The 23413-nt window shown below is 45.4% G+C and overlaps 1 protein-coding gene across 2 annotated transcripts; it reads left to right on the top strand.

The window, feature by feature from the left end:
- The first annotated feature begins 2822 nt into the window (after nt 1-2822).
- LOC310855705 (heat shock cognate 71 kDa protein-like) lies at nt 2823-22026 on the top strand. Of its 2 annotated transcripts, XM_083760814.1 has the most exons (10): nt 2823-2993; nt 5394-5606; nt 7178-7383; nt 9490-9642; nt 10523-10854; nt 11919-12142; nt 15197-15399; nt 16777-16975; nt 18333-18565; nt 20449-22026. In XM_083760814.1, the coding sequence occupies exons 2-10, from the start codon at nt 5402-5404 to the stop codon at nt 20683-20685; spliced, it is 1992 nt and encodes a 663-aa protein (XP_083616940.1). In that variant the 5' UTR covers nt 2823-2993; nt 5394-5401; the 3' UTR covers nt 20686-22026. The 2 variants fall into 2 exon arrangements, with proteins under 2 accessions (XP_083616940.1, XP_083616941.1); XM_083760815.1 differs by lacking the exons at nt 2823-2993; nt 5394-5606 and adding an exon at nt 6962-6981.
- The last annotated feature ends 1387 nt before the right edge of the window (nt 22027-23413 follow it).

Consider the following 23413-nt stretch of genomic DNA (forward strand, 5'->3'; position numbering starts at 1 on the left):
TCTATAGAGCGTTGCAGTCCCGCCCCCTGTCATGACGACGCCAGGCCCAGGAAATTAATACCAATGCATTTTTCCCATAGACATTTCAAAAGTAGAAACAAATTGCACAATTTTATCATGATTATTAAGGTCATTACACACTGGCGAATTAGCGACGCGATGCGAATAAGCGATTTGAAAATGCGAAATATTGCATGTTGCAGTTCGCCTGCGAATCTCTGCAAAATACGACACCAGAGCGAACAAATAAAAGCGAAAACGGTCGCATTTTCGCACATTCGCCACTGATGTGGAAGCTTGCATGGACTTCAATTGTTTTTTTTTAAATGCGAATTATTCGCACGAATATATCGCATCGCTAATTCGCCAGTGTGTAATGACCTTTACTATTGAGGACCTAGTATAATGAAGACAGGTTGAAAAGTGGTGAAGTGGTCCTTTAAGTGTGTGCGTGTGTGTGTGTGTGTGCGTGCACAGTCCTCTGTAACACACTGCATGTGAGTCTCATCATGTCGCCATAGAAACCACCTGCTCCCATCAACAACAGTCCATGTGAATAAATTAAAATTAAACTAATTATAGAGTCATCCGTGTTTTCACACACGCACACGCGCACGTGCACGCACACACACACACACACACACACACACATACACACACACACACACACACACACACACACACACACACACACACACACACAAACGTGTAAAGTGTGTTTGTGTGAGATGGGAAGAGAAAGATTCAGAGAGACTGTTTCTTGTGAGTGATTTACTGTAGCCTACTGTATACAGTATGTTGTCATATAGTTTTACAGCCATCTCACCTGATTATCTTTTTGTTTTGTTTTGAAACAGTGAATTAATAAATTTATTGTCATTTTATTGTTATTTGCTATTTGAGTCATCCTTATTTTCTAAGTCTATATAAGTTTATAAGTAGGGATGTCCCGATCACGTTTTTTTGCTCCTGATTCCGATCATTTGATTTTGAGTATCTGCCGATACCGATTTTCCCCCGATCCGATATTTATATTCTTATAGAACACAATTAGGCCATATCACAATATAGTACAACATCCAAAATCACAGACAATATCCAGTCTAATGTCGTGTTATGGATATAATATTGATTCTATGGATGTCCGGATCACGTTTGTGCTCTCCATCCGATTCCGATCATTTGAAAATGACGCGATCGGCCCCGATTTCCGATCACATGATCGGATCGGGACAACCCCATTTATAAAGATTAACACTTTGACTTCTATTCACGAGTTTATTGTAGAACACTTTCCCTGCGATTCGCGAGTTGCTCCGAGTTATGTTTTCATTGTTTAATCCACGTTTTTTAATCAGTTTTAAGTCATACGGGCAATCCACCGGACAGAATGGGATATGAGACGCGTTTTGATGACATCGCAAAAAGGGCCGTCGCTCCGACATGCAAAGTGTTCTGGGAAATTGAGTCCCTGTTGTTTACAAATGGGAAAGCTGCCTAGCAGCGTGTGGCACTGATGCCTGTCAGTCACAATGTGGGACAGACAGGGTCTCCATTTGAACACTGATGCCTGTCAGTCACAATGTGGGACAGGGTCTCAATGTGAACACTGATGCCTGTCAGTCACAATGTGGGACAGGGTCTCAATGTGAACACTGATGCCTGTCAGTCACAATGTGGGACAGGGTCTCAATGTGAACACTGATGCCTGTCAGTCACAATGTGAGACAGACAGGGTCTCCATTTGAACACTGATGCCTGTCAGTCACAATGTGGGACAGACAGGGTCTCCATTTGAACACTGATGCCTGTCAGTCACAATGTGGGACAGACAGGGTCTCAATGTGAACACTGATGCCTGTCAGTCACAATGTGGGACAGACAGGGTCTCAATGTGAACACTGATGCCTGTCAGTCACAATGTGGGACAGACAGGGTCTCCATTTGAACACTGATGCCTGTCAGTCACAATGTGGGACAGACAGGGTCTCAATGTGAACACTGATGCCTGCCAGTCACAATGTGGGACAGACAGGGTCTCAATGTGAACACTGATGCCTGTCAGTCACAATGTGGGGCAGGGTCTCAATGTGAACACTGATGCCTGTCAGTCACAATGTGGGACAGACAGGGTCTCCATTTGAACACTGATGCCTGCCAGTCACAATGTGGGACAGACAGGGTCTCAATGTGAACACTGACGCCTGTCAGTCACAATGTGGGACAGACAGGGTCTCAATGTGAACACTGATGCCTGTCAGTCACAATGTGGGACAGACAGGGTCTCAATGTGAACACTGATGCCTGTCAGTCACAATGTGGGACAGACAGGGTCTCAATGTGAACACTGATGCCTGTCAGTCACAATGTGGGACAGACAGGGTCTCAATGTGCACTGATGCCTGTCAGTCACAATGTGGGACAGGGTCTCCATTTGTGGGACGCCTGGTAACAATGAGGGACCACGACGTCCCACTTAAAAGCGGCCGGGGGACACCATGGTCAGCCTAAATAACTAGGGCCTTTTACATACACGTAACAGAGCACTTCTACATTTTGGCATTAATGCTAAATGTTGTCAAAGGAAAGAATACAAAGAAAATGTAAAACCACTTCCGTCCACAACGGAATCTGAGCTATAATGGGGGGGGGGGGTATAACAACTGAGACGCTGCTGGTAATTTTCCCCAACAAACAAGCGCCAGGCGGGCCCCTAGCCAGTCTAGAAGCTTCTGTGGAGGAAGACACACATAAGTGTCACCTGACTCCGTGCTGGAATGTTGGACTGGGGACAGTACTATATACGCTGTGGGGACGCGTCCCTCTGCCTCTCAGTCCGTCCGTCCGTCCGTCTGTCCGTGAGCACACAGGAGAGGAGAGGGGAGCGGGACAGCCAGCCAGTCAGTCAGCCAGCCAGTCAGCCAGTTGTGGTGGGACCTGCACATTACAAGCAAAGTCTTTTAACTCTGTGAAAAGGTCAAGTCTTCAAGAAGGTAACCCGCTTGGGGTTTTCTTTTTTGGCATACGTGGTTCTCGTATTTAATCCATTCTGGACAGGAACCCATTTATGTGTTTTAAGCATTCTGTTATACTCATTACCACCGAGTGCCGCACTATGAGCTAGCTTAATTGTAGGTCTGCTATTTTTTGAAAAATCGTGAAAATGTGCCGGGAATCTTTGAATATGCATATATTGTTACAGAACGAGTTTTTAACCAGTCCCAGATCTACTGGGAGGGGTCCCTGGAACACCATTTTCAGATGGGGGTCAGCAGCCAATTACATTATAATTCTGGGGGTCCTTGACATGTAATGTTGAGAAGCACTGATATAGAAACATCAGTGGTTTGATTTTTTTTTTAATTATTTAGATGTAAGATTTCTTTTTTATTTCGCCGTCAGGCCTAAATAGGTTAAGGGGTTCATCTAAAAATAAAAATAAAATAAAAACAATACTCGAGGAAGTTGGAACCCTAAGGGTTTCACAGCTATATAGGAGAACCACTGATAAGCGTCTGAAAAAAAAACAGATCTACAAGCTCGTAGCGCGGCACTCGGTGCCACACTATGAGCTTGTAGATCTGCTTTATTTCAATAGCTATAACATAATGCTTAAAACCCATTTAGGCCTGACGTCGAAATTTCTAAAATGTCTTCTAAATCCTGACAGTTTTCTGTCAGGATTTGTGCCACATTTTCATGATAAAAAACAAAATAGCAGACCTACAAGCTCGTAGCGCGCCACTCGGTGGCGCACTATGAGCTTGTAGATCTGCTACTTTTCAATAGTTAAATTATAACATAATGTTTAAAACATAATGTTTAAAACACCAAAAGGGGTTCCTGCCAAAAATGGGTTAAAACACCAAAAGGGGTTCCTGCCTAGAATGCGGGAATTACATACATTTTGACTTCCGGACTTTTACTTGTAACCGGAGCATATTTCTATATTGCAGTATGAAATTGATACTTTTACTTAAGTCAAACATTTGAGTAAACTTCTGTTCCACCGCTGAGTATTTATGAACCACACGAGTGTGACGGAGAGCCTGGCTGCGCAGACGGAGAGCCTGGCTGCGCAGCGCTTGTGTCAGCATGTTTTCCTCAAACTGACAGCGACAGATATCTGAACAGAGTGTGAACGCATATCAGCTGCTGTCACCACGGTGCACACTAGTGCACACTGTGGTGCACACGGTCATGTTAGGCATTAAGGCCCGAGACCAAAATGTCTTCTAAATCATAAACCCATAATCATGTTTCTATATCAGTGGTTCTCAAACTATTTGTGAAAGGTTATATATTCAAAGATTTGTGACACGTTTTCTAGATTTTTAAATGATTTGTGAAAGAATATATCTTCAAAGATTTGTGACACGTTTTCTAGATTTTTAAATGATTTGTGAAAGAATATATCTTCAAAGATTTGTGACACGTTTTCTAGATTTTTAAATGATTTGTGAAAGAATATATCTTCAAAGATTTGTGACACATTTTCTAGATTTTTAAATTATTTGTGAAAGAATATATCTTCAAAGATTTGTGACACATTTTCTAGATTTTTTAATTATTTGTGAAAGAATATATCTTCAAAGATTTGTGACACATTTTCTAGATTTTTTTAATTATTTGTGAAAGAATATATCTTCAAAGATTTGTGACACATTTTCTAGATTTTTAAAATAAAGTTTATTTTGGACAGCAGTGGGATCTTCTCACACACTGTGACAGTTCTCTCTCTGCCTCTGATTGTGTTGTTCCTGTCCATAACCAAACAGGAATTATGAATAATAAATAACCCTCACTTGTTGTAATGACTCAACATTATGTAGGCTACACATACGTGCATACATAATTAATGGCTTGTTAATAACTAAATTAGGGCATTCACTTCTAGTCATTTTTACTAGTTGACTGGTTGCCTATAGTTTACTAGTCGACTATAGACTAGTTGTTTAGGTACTTGTACTTAAACTTCATTTAAAAACTGTGTGGGGGGGGGGGGGGGGGGGGGGGAACTAGTCCAACAAGGTGGACTAGTAGATTTACTAGTCGACTATAGTTGAATAGTCGACTATAGTTGCTTAATCCATTCTGACCTGAAATCAGATCCTAAGAATGTCTTCTACATCCTGACAGTTTTCTGAAAAAAGCTATGTTTCTATGTCAGTCGTTCTTCGATTTTTCAAAAAATAGCAGACCTACAAGCTCATAGCGCGCCACTCGGTGGCGCGCTATGAGCTTGTAGATCTGCTATTTTTCAATAGCTAAAGCATAGCATAATAGCATAACACCGAAAGGGGTTCCCGCCCCAAAATGGCTCAAATGCCCTAAACTTAAATGTCTATAGATACTATAACGTTGTGTTGTGGGCGCCGGTGCCATGCATGCAGGCATCATCATGTCTAAGGGACCGGCGGTGGGCATCGACCTGGGCACCACCTACTCCTGCGTGGGCATCTTCCAGCATGGCAAGGTGGAGATCATCGCCAACGACCAGGGCAACCGCACCACGCCCAGCTATGTGGCCTTCACCGACTCCGAGAGGCTGATCGGAGACGCCGCCAAGAACCAGGTGGCCATGAACCCCACCAACACCGTGTTCGGTACGAATTTAACCCTTATATGAACCCTAGGGTAAGAATTTAACCATTATGAACCCCACCAACACCGTGTTCGGTAAGAATTTAACCCTTATGAACCCCACCAACACCGTGTTCGGTAAGAATTTAACCATTATATGAACCCCACCAACACCGTGTTCGGTAAGAATTTAACCATTATATGAACCCCACCAACACCGTGTTCGGTAAGAATTTAACCATTATATGAACCCCACCAACACCGTGTTCGGTAAGAATTTAACCCCTATATGAACCCCACCAACACCGTGTTCGGTAAGAATTTAACCCTTATGAACCCCACCAACACCGTGTTCGGTAAGAATTTAACCCTTATGAACCCCACCAACACCGTGTTCGGTACGAATTTAACCCCTATGAACCCCACCAACACCGTGTTCGGTACGAATTTAACCCCTATGAACCCCACCAACACCGTGTTCGGTACGAATTTAACCATTATGAACCCCACCAACACCGTGTTCGGTAAGAATTTAACCCTTATGAACCCCACCAACACTGTGTTCGGTACGAATTTAACCATTATGAACCCCACCAACACCGTGTTCGGTAAGAATTTAACCCTTATGAACCCCACCAACACCGTGTTCGGTACGAATTTAACCATTATGAACCCCACCAACACCGTGTTCGGTAAGAATTTAACCCTTATGAACCCCACCAACACCGTGTTCGGTACGAATTTAACCATTATGAACCCCACCAACACCGTGTTCGGTAAGAATTTAACCCCTATATGAACCCCACCAACACCGTGTTCGGTACGAATTTAACCCTTATGAACCCCACCAACACCGTGTTCGGTAAGAATTTAACCCTTATATGAACCCCACCAACACTGTGTTCGGTAAGAATTTAACCATTATATGAACCCTAGGGTAAGAATTTAACCATTATATGAACCCCACCAACACCGTGTTCGGTAAGAATTTAACCATCATGAAACCTAGGGTAAGAATTTAACCCTTATGAACCCCACCAACACTGTGTTCGGTAAGAATTTAACCATCATGAAACCTAGGGTAAGAATTTAACCCTTATGAACCCCACCAACACTGTGTTCGGTAAGAATTTAACCCTTATGAAACCTAGGGTAAGAATTTAACCATTATGTGAACCCCACCAACACTGTGTTCGGTAAGAATTTAACCATCATGAAACCTAGGGTAAGAATTTAACCCTTATGAACCCCACCAACACTGTGTTCGGTAAGAATTTAACCATTATATGAACCCTAGGGTAAGAATTTAACCATCATGAAACCTAGGGTAAGAATTTAACCATCATGAAACCTAGGGTAAGAATGTAACCATTATGAACCCCACCAACACCGTGTTCGGTAAGAATTTAACCATCATGAACCCTAGGGTAAGAATTTAACCATCATGAACCCCACCAACACTGGGGCACCGCCCACAGCCCCTCCTATGAGACCCACAGGAAACACACACACACACACAGTGAGGTCATCATTAGTGAGGTCATCATTAGTGAGGTCCTTGACATGTGTCATGTGACCTCTCTCCCGCCTGCAGATGCCAAGCGGCTGATTGGCCGTAAGTTCGACGACCCTGTGGTGCAGTCGGACATGAAGCACTGGCCCTTCACGGTGGTGAGCGACGGCGGGAAGCCCAAGATGGAGGTGGAGTACAAGGGAGAGATGAAGAGCTTCTTCCCCGAGGAGGTCAGCTCCATGGTGCTCGTCAAGATGAAGGAGATCTCTGAGGCCTACCTGGGCAAGGTACAGTCTGACCTATGAACCTACCTGGGAAAGGTACACTGTCTGACCTATGACCTATGAACCTACCTGGGAAAGGTACACTGTCTGACCTATGAACCTACCTGGGAAAGGTACACTGTCTGACCTATGAACCTACCTGGGAAAGGTACACTGTCTGACCTATGAACCTACCTGGGCAAGGTACACTGTCTGACCTATGACCTATGAACCTACCTGGGCAAGGTACTGTCTGACCTATGACCCTACCTGGGCAAGGTACACTGTCTGACCTATGACCTATGAACCTACCTGGGCAAGGTACTGTCTGACCTATGAACCTACCTGGGCAAGGTACTGTCTGACCTATGAACCTACCTGGGAAAGGTACACTGTCTGACCTATGAACCTACCTGGGAAAGGTACACTGTCTGACCTATGACCCTACCTGGGCAAGGTACTGTCTGACCTATGACCCTACCTGGGAAAGGTACACTGTCTGACCTATGACCTATGAACCTACCTGGGCAAGGTACACTGTCTGACCTATGACCCTACCTGGGCAAGGTACACTGTCTGACCTATGACCCTACCTGGGAAAGGTACACTGTCTGACCTATGACCTATGAACCTACCTGGGAAAGGTACTGTCTGACCTATGAACCTACCTGGGAAAGGTACACTGTCTGACCTATGACCCTACCTGGGAAAGGTACACTGTCTGACCTATGAACCTACCTGGGAAAGGTACACTGTCTGACCTATGACCTATGAACCTACCTGGGCAAGGTACAGTCTGACCTATGACCTATGAACCTACCTGGGAAAGGTACACTGTCTGACCTATGAACCTACCTGGGAAAGGTACACTGTCTGACCTATGACCTATGACCCTACCTGGGCAAGGTACTGTCTGACCTATGACCTATGAACCTACCTGGGCAAGGTACACTGTCTGACCTATGAACCTACCTGGGAAAGGTACACTGTCTGACCTATGACCTATGAACCTACCAGGGAAAGGTACACTGTCTGACCTATGACCTTTGAACCTACCTGGGCAAGGTACTGTCTGACCTATGACCTATGAACCTACCTGGGCAAGGTACAGTCTGACCTATGAACCTACCTGGGAAAGGTACACTGTCTGACCTATGACCTTTGAACGAGCGTCAACGAGCGTCAGCTGCACACACACACACGCACGTACACGCACACCCCTTCCCTCTGCAGTGCTCCAATTTGAAAGTGCGCTGAAGTCTGTTCGCATTTCTCTCCAAAAGCTCTTGAATGTGATGGAATATGATTAAGGATTCATAGCACGCACGCACGCACGCACGCACGCACGCACGCACGCACGCACGCACGCACGCACGCACGCACGCACGCACGCACGCACGCACGCACGCACGCACGCACGCACGCACGCACGCACGCACGCACGCACGCACATCACCCTACAGTAAGAACTGAAACTACCTTTTCCTTTAACCAATACTGATATTTTACTGTGTCTGTCATCAGCCAGTGACCAACGCTGTGGTCACATATCTTTATTTCAGGCTCTATTTTCATCCATGCTAAACCCCATATTCTTTTACCTTGTTTTTTTGTTTTTTTAGAGCTTGTAGATTGCCTGATCCCAGCCAAGTACAGATCAATTCTGGGGCCCATGACAGAGTAGATTTATTTTAGAATCGGCCTCAGGTCAGAATGGGTTAATGGTATATTCAGTGATTTAACTTAATTCAAATATCACTTATTTTTTTGTTTTGTTGTGATAATCCTCCCTACTATAGATTGTGCTGGCCATATAAGGAGTTCCTCCCTGTCCCCAGTTAACCCCTGGGGGTCAAAAAACCTTAGGTTTCGTTTTTGACTCTCTATCCTGATTGGATGAAAGGCTGGGTCCCACAGCCAAAAACGAAACCTACGGTTTTTTGAGTGAAATCACTGAATATATACCTTTAAGACTCAAGAGCGTCTGATAAATGTCTAAATTGTGTGTGTGTGTGTGCGTGTGCGTGTGCGTGTGCGTGTGCGTGTGCGTGTGTGTGTGTGTGTGTGTGTGTGTGTGTGTGTGTGTGTGTGTGTGTGTGACTGTGTGTGTGTGCGTGCGTGTGTCACCAGCCCGTGAACAACGCGGTGGTCACGGTCCCGGCGTACTTCAACGACTCCCAGCGTCAGGCCACCAAGGACGCCGGCGTCATCGCCGGCCTCAACGTGCTGCGCATCATCAACGAGCCCACGGCCGCCGCCATCGCCTACGGACTGGACAAGAAGGTACTTTTACACACCTCTTAAGACGCATGTGCATCTTAGATAAGACGTATATGCCACTTGTGCATCTTAGATAAGACGTATATGCCACTTGTGCATCTTAGATAAGACGCATATGCCACTTGTGCATCTTAGATAAGACGTATATACCACTTGTGCATCTTAGATAAGACGCATATGCCACTTGTGCATCTTAGATAAGACGTATATACCACTTGTGCATCTTAGATAAGACGCATATGCCACTTGTGCATCTTAGATAAGACACATATGCCACTTGTGCATCTTAGATAAGACGTATATGCCACTTGTGCATCTTAGATAAGACGTATATGCCACTTGTGCATCTTAGATAAGAAGTATTACTACTTATACTGTACATCTTAGGTAAGAAGTATACACATACTACTCCTACATCTATGAGGCGATCTAAAAAAGTACATGAACCCGTGGATTTGCGCCCTCTACCGATATTGACGTCAGACTCCGGTGCTCCATTCAGGTGCTTATAGAACCTTTAAAAATGTACAATGTAGACAATATTCTTATGGAGGGGGGTGTGACGGCCCCGCCCCCTCTGCCTCTGCACAGTAGGCTATCTGGCAGCCTGTGTGATTAGGGCAGAGTGGAGCAGGCCGTCAGGCCAACTGTGTACACCTGAGTTTATTTGATGATTGCTTAACTTATTTTCATTTAGAATAATAAATATATAATTTAAAAGGTTTGCCTTGTGTGTCATGTATTGCCCTAGAGTGCAAAGTCTCGCACATCCAGTGTCCGTGGAATTGCATTGCATTCTTTTTAGTGTTTCTGTAAAGTCCTCTCTCTCTCTCTCTACTTCCCCCCTCCCCCCTCCCCCCCTCCCCCCCCCTCTCCCCCCCAGGTGGGCGGCGAGCGCAACGTGCTGATCTTCGACCTGGGCGGCGGCACCTTCGACGTGTCCATCCTGACCATCGAGGACGGCATCTTCGAGGTCAAGTCCACGGCGGGCGACACGCACCTGGGCGGCGAGGACTTCGACAACCGCATGGTCAACCACTTCGTGGCGGAGTTCAAGCGCAAGTTCAAGAAGGACATCCAGGGCAACAAGCGCGCCGTGCGGCGCCTGCGCACGGCCTGCGAGCGCGCCAAGCGCACCCTGTCCAGCAGCACGCAGGCCAGCATCGAGATCGACTCGCTGTACGAGGGCTCCGACTTCTACACCTCCATCACCAGGTCAGTGCACTTATGAGTATGTACTTATGACGAGGGAGCTGACTTAGAACTACGATCATATGGTCAGTGCACTTATGAGTATATACTTATGTACTTATGACGAGGGAGCTGACTTCTACACCTCCATCACCAGGTTAGTGCACTTATGAGTATGTACTTATGTACTTATGACGAGGGCTCCGACTTCTACACCTCCATCACCAGGTCAGTACACTTATGAGTATGTACTTATGACGAGGGAGCTGACTTCTACGATCATATGGTCAGTACACTTATGAGTATATACTTATGTACTTATGATGAGGGAGCTGACTTCTACACCTCCATCACCAGGTCAGTGCACTTATGAGTATGTACTTATGTACTTATGACGAGGGAGCTGACTTCTACGATCATATGGTCAGTACACTTATGTACTTATGATGAGGGAGCTGACTTCTACGATCATATGGTCAGTACACTTATGAGTATGTACTTATGTACTTATGACGAGGGAGCTGACTTCTACGATCATATAGTAATTTAGTCCTATAGTCTCTTGAATAGTTTTCACTTAGTTTTAGTCACATTTTAGTCACCTGGAATGTGTTAGTGTTAGTCTAGTTTTAGTCGACTAAATGTCATAAGATTTTAGTCGACTAAATCTACAGTTGATTTAGTCGACTAAAATGTATTTTGGCGGGTCTTGATGCCGTCGTAATGAGTGTTTTTACACTTGCTGAAAATAGCCAATCTACAAGCTCACAACGTGTCGCAACGTGACGCGTTGTGAGCTTGTAGATCTGCTATTTTCAGCATGCAACCAAGTGTAAAATGACTTATACTGGATCTCTTGTCCACTATAGTCCCTTCCTAACAATTTTAGTCTAGTTTTTATTTGTCGACGAAATTATCAGTATATTTAGTCTTAGTTTTAGTCATCGTAGCTTTTAGTTTTCATTTAGTTTCCATTTGTTTTTGTCAGTGAAAAAATGTAGTCGACGAACATTTTTCGTCTTATAGTTTTAGTCGACAAAAACAACACTGGTCCAATAACCCCATGTGTGTGTCCGACCCACAACCAGGGCCCGCTTCGAGGAGCTGAACGCCGACCTGTTCCGCGGGACTCTGGACCCGGTGGAGAAGTCCATGAGGGACGCCAAGATGGACAAGGCCCAGATCCACGACATCGTCCTGGTGGGCGGCTCCACGCGCATCCCCAAGATCCAGAAGCTTCTGCAGGACCTGTTCAACGGCCGCGAGCTCAACAAGAGCATCAACCCCGACGAGGCTGTGGCCTACGGAGCCGGTAAGGAGGAGGACGCCATGTTGTTTATATAGATGTGATGATGAAGGAACTATAGTGGCCCTCTGGAGTGAGTGTGGAACTATAGTAGCCCTCTGTAGTGAGTGAGTGTGGAACTATAGTGGCCCTCTGGAGTTAGTGTGGAACTATAGTGGCCCTCTGGAGTGAGTGTGGAACTATAGTGGCCCTCTGGAGTGAGTGTGGAACTATAGTGGCCCTCTGGAGTGAGTGTGGAACTATAGTGGCCCTCTGGAGTGAGTGTGGAACTATAGTGGCCCTCTGGAGTGAGTGTGGAACTATAGTGGCCCTCTGGAGTGAGTGTGGAACTATAGTAGCCCTCTGGAGTGAGTGTGGAACTATAGTGGCCCTCTGGAGTGAGTGTGGAACTATAGTAGCCCTCTGGAGTGAGTGTGGAACTACAGTAGCCCTCTGGAGTGAGTGTGGAACTATAGTGGCCCTCTGGAGTGAGTGTGTAACTATAGTGGCCCTCTGGAGTGAGTGTGTAACTATAGTAGCCCTCTGGAGTGAGTGTGGAACTATAGTGGCCCTCTGGAGTGAGTGTGGAACTATAGTGGCCCTCTGGAGTGAGTGTGGAACTATAGTGGCCCTCTGGAGTGAGTGTGGAACTATACTGGCCCTCTGGAGTGAGTGTGGAACTACAGTGGCCCTCTGGAGTGAGTGTGGAGATATAGTGGCCCTCTGGAGTGAGTGTGGAACTGTAGTGGCCTTCTGGAGTGAGTGTGGAACTATAGTGGCCCTCTGGAGTGAGTGTGGAACTATATAGTGGCCCTCTGGAGTGAGTGTGGAGATATAGTGGCCCTCTGGAGTGAGTGTGGAACTATAGTGGCCCTCTGGAGTGAGTGTGGAACTATAGTGGCCCTCTGGAGTTAGTGTGGAACTATAGTGGCCCTCTGGAGTGAGTGTGGAACTATAGTGGCCCTCTGGAGTGAGTGTGGAACTATAGTGGCCCTCTGGAGTGAGTGTGGAACTATAGTGGCCCTCTGGAGTGAGTGTGGAACTATAGTGGCCCTCTGGAGTGAGTGTGGAACTATAGTGGCCCTCTGGAGTGAGTGTGGAACTATAGTAGCCCTCTGGAGTGAGTGTGGAACTATAGTGGCCCTCTGGAGTGAGTGTGGAACTATAGTAGCCCTCTGGAGTGAGTGTGGAACTACAGTAGCCCTCTGGAGTGAGTGTGGAACTATAGTGGCCCTCTGGAGTGAGTGTGTAACTATAGTGGCCCTCTGGAGTGAGTGTGGAACTATAGTAGCCCTCTGGAGTGAGTGTGGAACTATAGTGGCCCTCTGGAGTGAGTGTGGAACTATAGTGGCCCTCTGGAGTGAGTGTGGAACTATAGTGGCCCTCTGGAGTGAGTGTGGAACTATACTGGCCCTCTGGAGTGAGTGTGGAACTACAGTGGCCCTCTGGAGTGAGTGTGGAGATATAGTGGCCCTCTGGAGTGAGTGTGGAACTGTAGTGGCCTTCTGGAGTGAGTGTGGAACTATAGTGGCCCTCTGGAGTGAGTGTGGAACTATATAGTGGCCCTCTGGAGTGAGTGTGGAGATATAGTGGCCCTCTGGAGTGAGTGTGGAACTATAGTGGCCCTCTGGAGTGAGTGTGGAACTATAGTGGCCCTCTGGAGTGAGTGTGGAACTATAGTGGCCCTCTGGAGTGAGTGTGGAACTATAGTGGCCCTCTGGAGTGAGTGTGGAACGATAGTAGCCCTCTGGAGTGAGTGTGGAACTATAGTGGCCCTCTGGAGTGAGTGTGGAACTATAGTAGCCCTCTGGAGTGAGTGTGGAACTACAGTAGCCCTCTGGAGTGAGTGTGGAACTATAGTGGCCCTCTGGAGTGAGTGTGTAACTATAGTGGCCCTCTGGAGTGAGTGTGGAACTATAGTAGCCCTCTGGAGTGAGTGTGGAACTATAGTGGCCCTCTGGAGTGAGTGTGGAACTATAGTGGCCCTCTGGAGTGAGTGTGGAACTATAGTGGCCCTCTGGAGTGAGTGTGGAACTATAGTGGCCCTCTGGAGTGAGTGTGGAACTATAGTAGCCCTCTGGAGTGAGTGTGGAACTATAGTGGCCCTCTGGAGTGAGTGTGGAACTATAGTGGCCCTCTGGAGTGAGTGTGGAGATATAGTGGCCCTCTGGAGTGAGTGTGGAACTAAAGTAGCCCTCTGGAGTGAGTGTGGAACTACAGTGGCCCTCTGGAGTGAGTGTGGAACTATAGTGGCCCTCTGGAGTGAGTGTGGAGATATAGTGGCCCTCTGGAGTGAGTGTGGAGCTATAGTGGCCCTCTGGAGTGAGTGTGGATCTATAGTGGCCCTCTGGAGTGAGTGTGGAACTATAGTGGCCCTCTGGAGTGAGTGTGGAACTATAGTGGCCCTCTGGAGTGAGTGTGGAACTATAGTGGCCCTCTGGAGTGAGTGTGGAACTATAGTGGCCCTCTGGAGTGAGTGTGGAACTATAGTGGCCCTTTGGAGTGAGTGTGGAACTATAGTGGCCCTTTGGAGTGAGTGTGGAACTATAGTGGCCCTCTGGAGTGAGTGTGGAACTATAGTGACCCTCTGGAGTGAGTGTGGAACTATAGTGGCCCTCTGGAGTGAGTGTGGAACTATAGTGGCCCTTTGGAGTTAGTGTGGAACTATAGTGGCCCTCTGGAGTGAGTGTGGAACTATAGTGGCCCTCTGGAGTGAGTGTGGAACTATAGTGGCCCTCTGGAGTGAGTGTGGAACTATAGTGGCCCTCTGGAGTGAGTGTGGAACTATAGTAGCCCTCTGGAGTGAGTGTGGAACTATAGTGGCCCTCTGGAGTGAGTGTGGAACTATAGTGGCACTCTGGAGTGAGTGTGGAACTATAGTGGCCCTCTGGAGTGAGTGTGGAACTATAGTGGCCCTCTGGAGTGAGTGTGGAACTATAGTGGCCCTCTCCATCGTCAAAGTTGCCCACCCCTGATGAAGGATACATGCTTTATATATCTGATCTAGACGGTGTCTCCCTTATATACTTGTAGCCGTGCAGGGCAGGCGGCCATCTTGATGTGTCTCTCTCATACTTGTAGCCGTGCAGGCGGCCATCTTGGCCGGCGACAAGTCGGAGAACGTGCAGGACCTGCTGCTGCTGGACGTCACTCCTCTGTCGCTGGGCATCGAGACGGCCGGCGGCGTGATGACCGTCCTCATCAAGAGGAACACCACCATCCCCACCAAGCAGACCCAGACCTTCACCACCTACTCTGACAACCAGCCCGGGGTTCTCATCCAGGTCAGTTTAACCAACTATGCCGTTCCCAACCATAAGCACAACCTGACCGCTGTCGCCAGTCACAGCTAGAAGGTCCTGGGTGTTCCCTCCTCTGCGCGTCATCAGTGTCCCATAACCGAGGTGGGGTTGGCGAAAGGGCCTTTCCTAGTGAAGTTTGCATGTTCTCCCCGTGTCCCCTATAGGGTAGGTACCCTCACATGTTCTCCACGTGTCCCCTAGGGTAGGGACCCTCACATGTTATCCCCGTGTCCCCTATAGGGTAGGTACCCTCACATGTTCTCCACGTGTCCCCTAGGGTAGGTACCCTCACATGTTCTCCCCGTGTCCCCTATAGGGTAGGTACCCTCACATGTTCTCCACGTGTCCCCTAGGGTAGGGACCCTCACATGTTATCCCCGTGTCCCCTAGGGTAGGTACCCTCACATGTTCTCCCTGTGTCCCCTAGGGTAGGTATACCCTCACATGTTCTCCCCGTGTCCCCTAGGGTAGGTACCCTCACATGTTCCCCCCGTGTCCCCTAGGGTATAGGTACCCTCACAAAAAACATGCCTCCCCCTGGCCAGCCGGGGCGCCTGATGGAGGGGAAAGGAAACTGGTCGGAATAACGTGTTCCTTCCACACGTTACGTCCAACCGGCGAAACTCCCCCCTGTCAGGTGAAGCGGCCTGCTCACTCCTCATGCATTGAAGGAAGCATGAGCTCAGTTCAGGGTTCTCCCCGGGTTGGCAGAGGGAGAGTATATATACGCGCTCAGGATTACAGTTTAGGCACCGGCTAAAAATATGTAGACAGATATTCTACAGTTAGATGGCTGTTAGGTTCTTAGCTTCCTTATGACTCGTGATGACTATATATTTCTATATTATGTATTTGATGTATTTCCATGTGTTGTTCTTGCTTCAATGCTTACTGTATAAATCGCTCTGGATTAACCCATTTTGGACTGATGAAAAAAAGGCTTCTAAATCCTAATAGTTCTCTGAAAAAAAAGCATGTTTCTGTGTCAGTGGTGCTCAACCCTTTTCATGTCAAGGACCCCCGGAATTATCTCTATTGGACCACGTCGAACCCCCATCTCAAAATATGTTGTTCCAGGGACCCCCTAGAAGCAAATATTTTGGTTAAAAATGTTTGCTCTGAAATATATATTCAAAGATTTGCAACACATTTTCACAACTTTTCAAAATAGCAGACCTGGCGCGCTACGAGCTTGTATAGATCTGCTATTTTTCAATAGCTAAAGCATGACATAATGCTTAAAAACACCAAGAGGGGTTCCCTCCCCAGAATGGGCTATAAAGAGCGTCTGGTGATGAATGCCTGAATTTGATAAATTTAAATAAACAAACCGTGGCCCTTTAAATCTCTCTCTCCCAGGTGTACGAGGGCGAGCGGGCCATGACGAAGGACAACAACATCCTGGGGAAGTTCGACCTGACGGGCATCCCCCCCGCGCCCCGCGGGGTCCCGCAGATCGAGGTGACCTTCGACATCGACGCCAACGGCATCCTCAACGTCACGGCGGCCGACAAGAGCACCGGCAAGGAGAACAAGATCACCATCACCAACGACAAAGGTCCTCCATCTTTATGGGTTTTTCCTACATTTTTGATTGTAATTGTTTACTATTTCGAAACAAAAAGCAGCAAGGGCACGGACGGTGGCACAGTTCGGTAGTGCTATATGTCGCTATATGTCGGTATAAGGTAAAGTATAGCAACATAGAGTAGATGATAAATTATACCGATATGTTTATTTAGATGTTTCTGTGTACCGTGGGCCATGTATGATAGAATGGTTCTGTGTACAGTGGTGACCTCATATGTGTGGGCATGTGGAGTTTGCTTTGGAGTTGTCCAAACTAGCAGTCTGCTATAAACACAACACAAGATATATAGCTAGATAGCTATAAACACAACACGAGATATAGGCCTATAGCTAGATAGCTATAAACACAACACCAGATATATAGCTAGATAGCTATAAACACAACACCAGATATATAGCTAGATAGCTATAAACACGACACGAGATATATAGCTAGATAGCTATAAACACAACACCAGATATATAGCTAGATAGCTATAAACACAACACCAGATATATAGCTAGATAGCTATAAACACAACACCAGATATATAGCTAGATAGCTATGAACACAACACCAGATATATAGCTAGATAGCTATAAACACAACACCAGATATATAGCTAGATAGCTGTAAACACAACACCAGCTATATAGCTAGATAGCTATAAACACAACACCAGATATATAGCTAGATATATATAAACACAACACCAGATATATAGCTAGATAGCTATAAACACAACACCAGATATATAGCTAGATAGCTATAAACACAACACCAGATATATAGCTAGATAGCTATAAACACAACACCAGATATATAGCTAGATAGCTATAAACACAACACCAGGTATATAGCTAGATAGCTATAAACACAACACCAGATATATAGCTAGATAGCTATAAACACAACATGAGATATATAGCTAGATAGCTATAAACACAACACCAGATATATAGCTAGATATCTATAAACACAACACCAGATATATAGATAGATAGCTATAAACACAACACCAGATATATAGCTAGATATCTATAAACACAACACCAGATATATAGCTAGATAGCTATAAACACAACACCAGATATATAGCTAGATAGCTATAAACACAACACCAGATATATAGCTAGATATATATAAACACAACACCAGATATATAGATAGATAGCTATAAACACAACACAAGATATAGCCTATAGCTAGATAGCTATAAACACAACACCAGATCACGACACTGGTATCGGTATCAGCTAACACAGAAATTGAGGTATCGAAAAAATCGGAAATGAAAAAAACTGTATCGGGACATCCCTAATACTAATACTACTATTCCCTGCAGGTCGCCTCTCCAAGGAGGACATCGAGCGCATGGTCCAGGAGGCCGACCAGTACAAGGCCGAGGACGAGGCCCAGAAGGACAAGGTGACGGCCAAGAACTCTGTGGAGTCCATGGCGTTCAACATGAAGAGCACCGTGGAGGACGAGAAGCTGCAGGACAAGATCAGCCCCGAGGACCGGAAGACCATCGTGGACAAATGCAACGAGGTCATATCCTGGCTGGACAGGAACCAGGTGAGGCTCCCCCCCCCCCCCCCCGAGCGCTAGCCTCGGTCCCATGCAGGCTTACTTATCTTATCTTACAGGTCCCAGGCTTACTTATCTCATCTTAACCCATTCTGACCTGAGATCAGATTCATACGAGGTTTCCACTGGACACACACTGGTTCTGATTAACCAACTCTGACCTGAGATCAGATTCATACGAGGTTTCCACTGGACACACACACTGGTCTGATTAACCCATTCTGACCTGAGATCAGATTCTAAAAAATGTTTCAAAAATAGCAGATCTGCTATTTTTCAATAGCTAAAGCATAACATGATGCTAACACCAAAATGGGTTCCCGTTCAGAATGGGTTAAAGGTCCTTACAGGCTTACTTATCTCATCTTAAATGTCCTTACAGGCTTACTTATCTCATCTTAAAGGTCCTTACAGGCTTACTTATCTCATCTTAAAGGTCCTTACAGGCTTACTTATCTGCGAAAAGAAAAGCCTGGTCACAATGTAAGGCTTTCAAGGCTATTTCCCCCGGATACGATATTTTCCCCCGAGCAATCACAACCCTTGTGTCATTCGCTGGGAGAATGTAAACTGATTTGTAATAAAGCATCAACGTCATTTCCTTGGGCGAAATATTTCCGCTAAAATCCTGCAACTTCCACCCAAACAAATGATGGCCTTTAGAACGTTAGGGTGCCCGGGCGCTACCTACTGCCTTCTGGCAGCGCTTCTTTGTTATTACAGCCTGGGAGCACTTAAACCAAGAACAAATATTCTTAAATCTTCTATTATCTACAGAGCAGTAATAGAGTTGGAATGCAAATACCAAAGTGTATATCCAATACAAATACAAAAGTCATCTTTAAAATCAAGTTAAAAGAACACCTTATGTAAACCATACTGCAGTAACCCTGGGAAGTTTTGCCTTTGTTAAAGGTTAAATGTTTGTCTGTGTCGGACCCCAGGAAGACTATAGCTTTTGTCAAGGCAAAAGCTAATGGGGATCCTTATAAACAATAAACAATAAACCTCTGCTTTCTATGGCAGAGGGTAACTCACTAACTAACTAACGCCGGGAGAATCTAGACGCAGCTGCGCGACATGAGACTAATTAATTAGAACGACAGAGAGAGGAGTGTGTGTGTGTGTGTGTGTGTGTGTGTGTGTAGTGTGTGTAGTGTGCACGTGTGTGCGTCAATTTAACAAAGGTGCAGACGATCAGAAATCAGCAGAGAGTGATCGACGTTTGCGCTGCTCTATGCCGAGTTGAAGTGGACTTTTTTTCTCTCCCTGGGAATAAAAACGTCTGGGTTTCCGAGGCTATAATTATAAGTGACCCAGCTTGACCGAGGGTCTGCCATCGTGCAGCCTCCAGCTTTTCACCAGAGGAGAACAACTTAATTGATTTTTTTATATTGTTTGATATCATTGAAAATGCGCTAAAGGACTTATCCTAGAAACCGAATCGATTGGATTGCTTATGACACGTCGGAGTATGACACTGAACCAGTTAAGCAGTAAAATAATTAGTTTAGTTTAGTTTAGTTTATTAGTTTGTTTTTTTCTTCCATACAAAACATTCTCAGTATATTTTCTTATTCTTATTCTGGGGAAAAAAAGGGTATAGACTGAAGCCTAGTCTACCCTTTTGTCCATTAGATTAAAATAATAAAAATGAAAATATATATGTACATCCCTTTTTTTCAGGTCCTCAAACAACATTTCTACTGAACAGTGCAACATTCAAGTTATTATTTTTTTTTCTTTTTGAAAAACAGGCAAAAAAAACAAAAAACAAACAAGCAATTAAAGAGCGTATAAACTGTCAGTTCTCCCAGAATGCATCACCTTCTGCCTGTCTGTCTGTCCGTCTGTCCGTCTCTTTTTCCCAGACGGCGGAGAAGGACGAGTACGAGCACCAGCTGAAGGACCTGGAGAAGGTGTGCAACCCCATCGTCACCAAGCTGTACCAGGGCGGAGGCATGCCCGACGGGGGCATGGGAGGTGGCATGCCCGGTGGCATGGGGGGCGGAATGGGTGGCATGCCCGGTGGCATGGGGGGCATGGGAGGAATGGGAGGGATGCCAGGCGGGTCCGGCTCCGGTCCGACCATCGAGGAGGTGGACTAGAGACCCCGTCCTCCGTCTGCCTGTAAACCCCAGACAGTATATACTAGCGTCAAGACGCGTCGAGAAAGCGCCTATAATATAGTCCAGGTTTCATTTCCCTTGGGGGTTTTAAAGGTTTTATGACATTAATTTTCATTTCTTTTTCTTTTTCTTTTTTCTTTTAGGTTTTATGACCTCAATTACACCCAAAAAACCTGAACTTTGAACATTCAGTGGATTTTCTGTGGTCTGAAGTTTTCTTTGGGGTTTGGAAGCCTTTTGAGCTACAATGAAAACAGGCAACACAGTGAAAACAGTGACATCTGCTGGAAAATCCCATTGACATATATGGGATTTGCAGTAAGTGATGTCACTTACTGCCGGCAAATCAGAGCACCTGTTTGAGCCAGAAAACCCCAGATCACAGAAAATCTACTGAATGTTAAAAGTTCATGTTTTTTGGGTGCAATTGAGATTAGAAAACGTAAAAAAAAACAAGAACAATTCTAAAACCTTTTTTTGAATGTCACAATCCCTTTAAGACGCGTTCAGACCTGAGAACTGATTCTATACGAATGTCTTCTAAATCCTGAGCGTTTCTATGTCGTTCTCAAAAACATTTTCATGTCATGTGATTGGCCCGCCGACCCCCATCTGAAAATATGTTGTTCCAGGGGACAATCACGAGAAGCAAAGATTTCAGTTAAAAACGTTATCTGAAATAAGATATTTTCAATGATTTGCACCACATTTTCATGATAAAAAAAGCAGATGGAGCTTGTAGATCTGCTATTCTTCAATAGCTAAAGTATAACTTAATGCTTTCATTTTGCTGACGCCGCAAGTTGAAGCCGCGCGCTATAGCGTCATTCCCATCCGCCGGCTGTTTAAAGATCCAGAAGAGACACCTGGAATGTCCGACTTCCGGCGTTTTCTCGACGACTCTTGGCGCTACGGTCTAAAGGATGGTCTATAGGGTGGTCTATGGGGTGGTCTATAGGGTGGTCTATGGGGTGGTCTATGGGGTGGTCTATAGGGTGGTCTATAGGGTGGTCTATGGGGTGGTCTAAAGGGTGCAGGATCTCTTAGATCGGATCCCCGAACAAGCTCAACGTAAAAGTAACACTCTGGCTGAACAATGTCCCTGCTCTCAAAACGGTTAAATAGAAACGGTGCCTTTATACAGAGCGCTTAGCGCTTTTACCCTAAGCACTCTGCATAGATTGATGTGCATTGCATTCACCCATTCACACACGCATTCATATACCGATGGTGGAGGGAAGGGAAAGGAAAGGAAAGGTACTCTGTTTACCCAGCTCATATTTCATGAATTTAATAAAGATCAGCCATGGGGTTCTGATACGTGTTGGCATTTTGACTCTTTCTTACATTCACGTCATTTACATTGATGCATTTATGTCATATTAACCTATTAATACTTCATAGAACCTTGCATTTATGGCATATTGCGCTACGTAAATATGAAAAGATTTCCCTCTTAGATACAGAATGTCACGAGGATATCTGGTTCCATTAGGACGGATTGAAGTATGGAGGGTCTAACTCTATAAGTTGTTAAACGTATAAGCGCTACATTTCACATGTTATCAAAAGTATCCTGTGGTAGGAATTATTTTAGGAAACTCTGAATGTTGGACCCTGAAGACAACCCTGCAGAAGTCTCTAGACAGCCGCTACAGCAAAAAGGAAAGGAAAGGTACTATGTTTACCCAGGGTAACTGGACTAAGGAAAGGAAAGGTACTATGTTTACCCAGGGTAACTGGACTAAGGAAAGGAAAGGTACTGTTGAATTATATATGGATGTGCGAGAATGTGTTATCAGAAGTGTGGTAAATATATTTAGGTCATAATATTGATCAACTATTTCACACTGATGCAAGGGAGAACTGAGGGTCTCTCACTGCACATTCCATGGAAGCAACCTGGTAAAGGGGGTTGTGAGCTAATCTTGATTGTGAATACAAAGGGATTTATGACCTGGCCACAGGCTGGCAAGGAGAGAACTCTGAGTCACTGAGCAGATGTATAGGGAGAAGCCATGACCTGGTAAATTCTTCCTTTCATTGTAAAATGTGTTCTAAATGTAACCATTATTATACTGGGTTAGTAAAGCCTAGATAATATAAGAATGTAATGATCTTACAGCTAATCTAGACATTTTGATCTAGATAAGCAACAGCTCGCATGACCGGAAGTGGTGGGGCTGTTGCGAGGGGCTGATGTCAGAATCCACAGGCAAAGGTGTCTGTGGCTTCTCATTGGCTAAAGGACGGGGGCAGAAAAACTGACCCTGTCATTTGATTGGCTGCAAAGGCATTCTCTTTGGTCTAAGTACACCGTTGATGGAAAGTTGTAGTCAGATTCTACACCATACCACCGTGACAAGATAGAGATCAGCATGAGGCCAGCGGTAAATATAATCATATGATATGTGCATTATTCCATAAATATGTTATAAATGTTTAATATGATAATTAGGTTGTAACCAAATGTTTATTTGTGTTTCTTGTCTCCAACCAATAATCTTGAATGGTAGATTTAAAACCACATAGTTAAGTGGCACACGCCACACAAATATACAAGTGTTCAGTATTATCCACACTTCACCAAATGAGAGTAGGTTAGGCTTTAGACTTTAAGGCGTGCCAAATGCACAAGTTCCAGGGTACTATTTGTCAGTCTGCATTGGGGAAGTTTGAACAAACGTGTGAATGTTATATGTGTTTA

Source organism: Protomyctophum parallelum (genome assembly GCF_964188405.1).
Source record: "Protomyctophum parallelum genome assembly, chromosome: 3".
In the NCBI taxonomy this organism is placed as follows: Eukaryota; Metazoa; Chordata; class Actinopteri; order Myctophiformes; family Myctophidae; genus Protomyctophum; species Protomyctophum parallelum.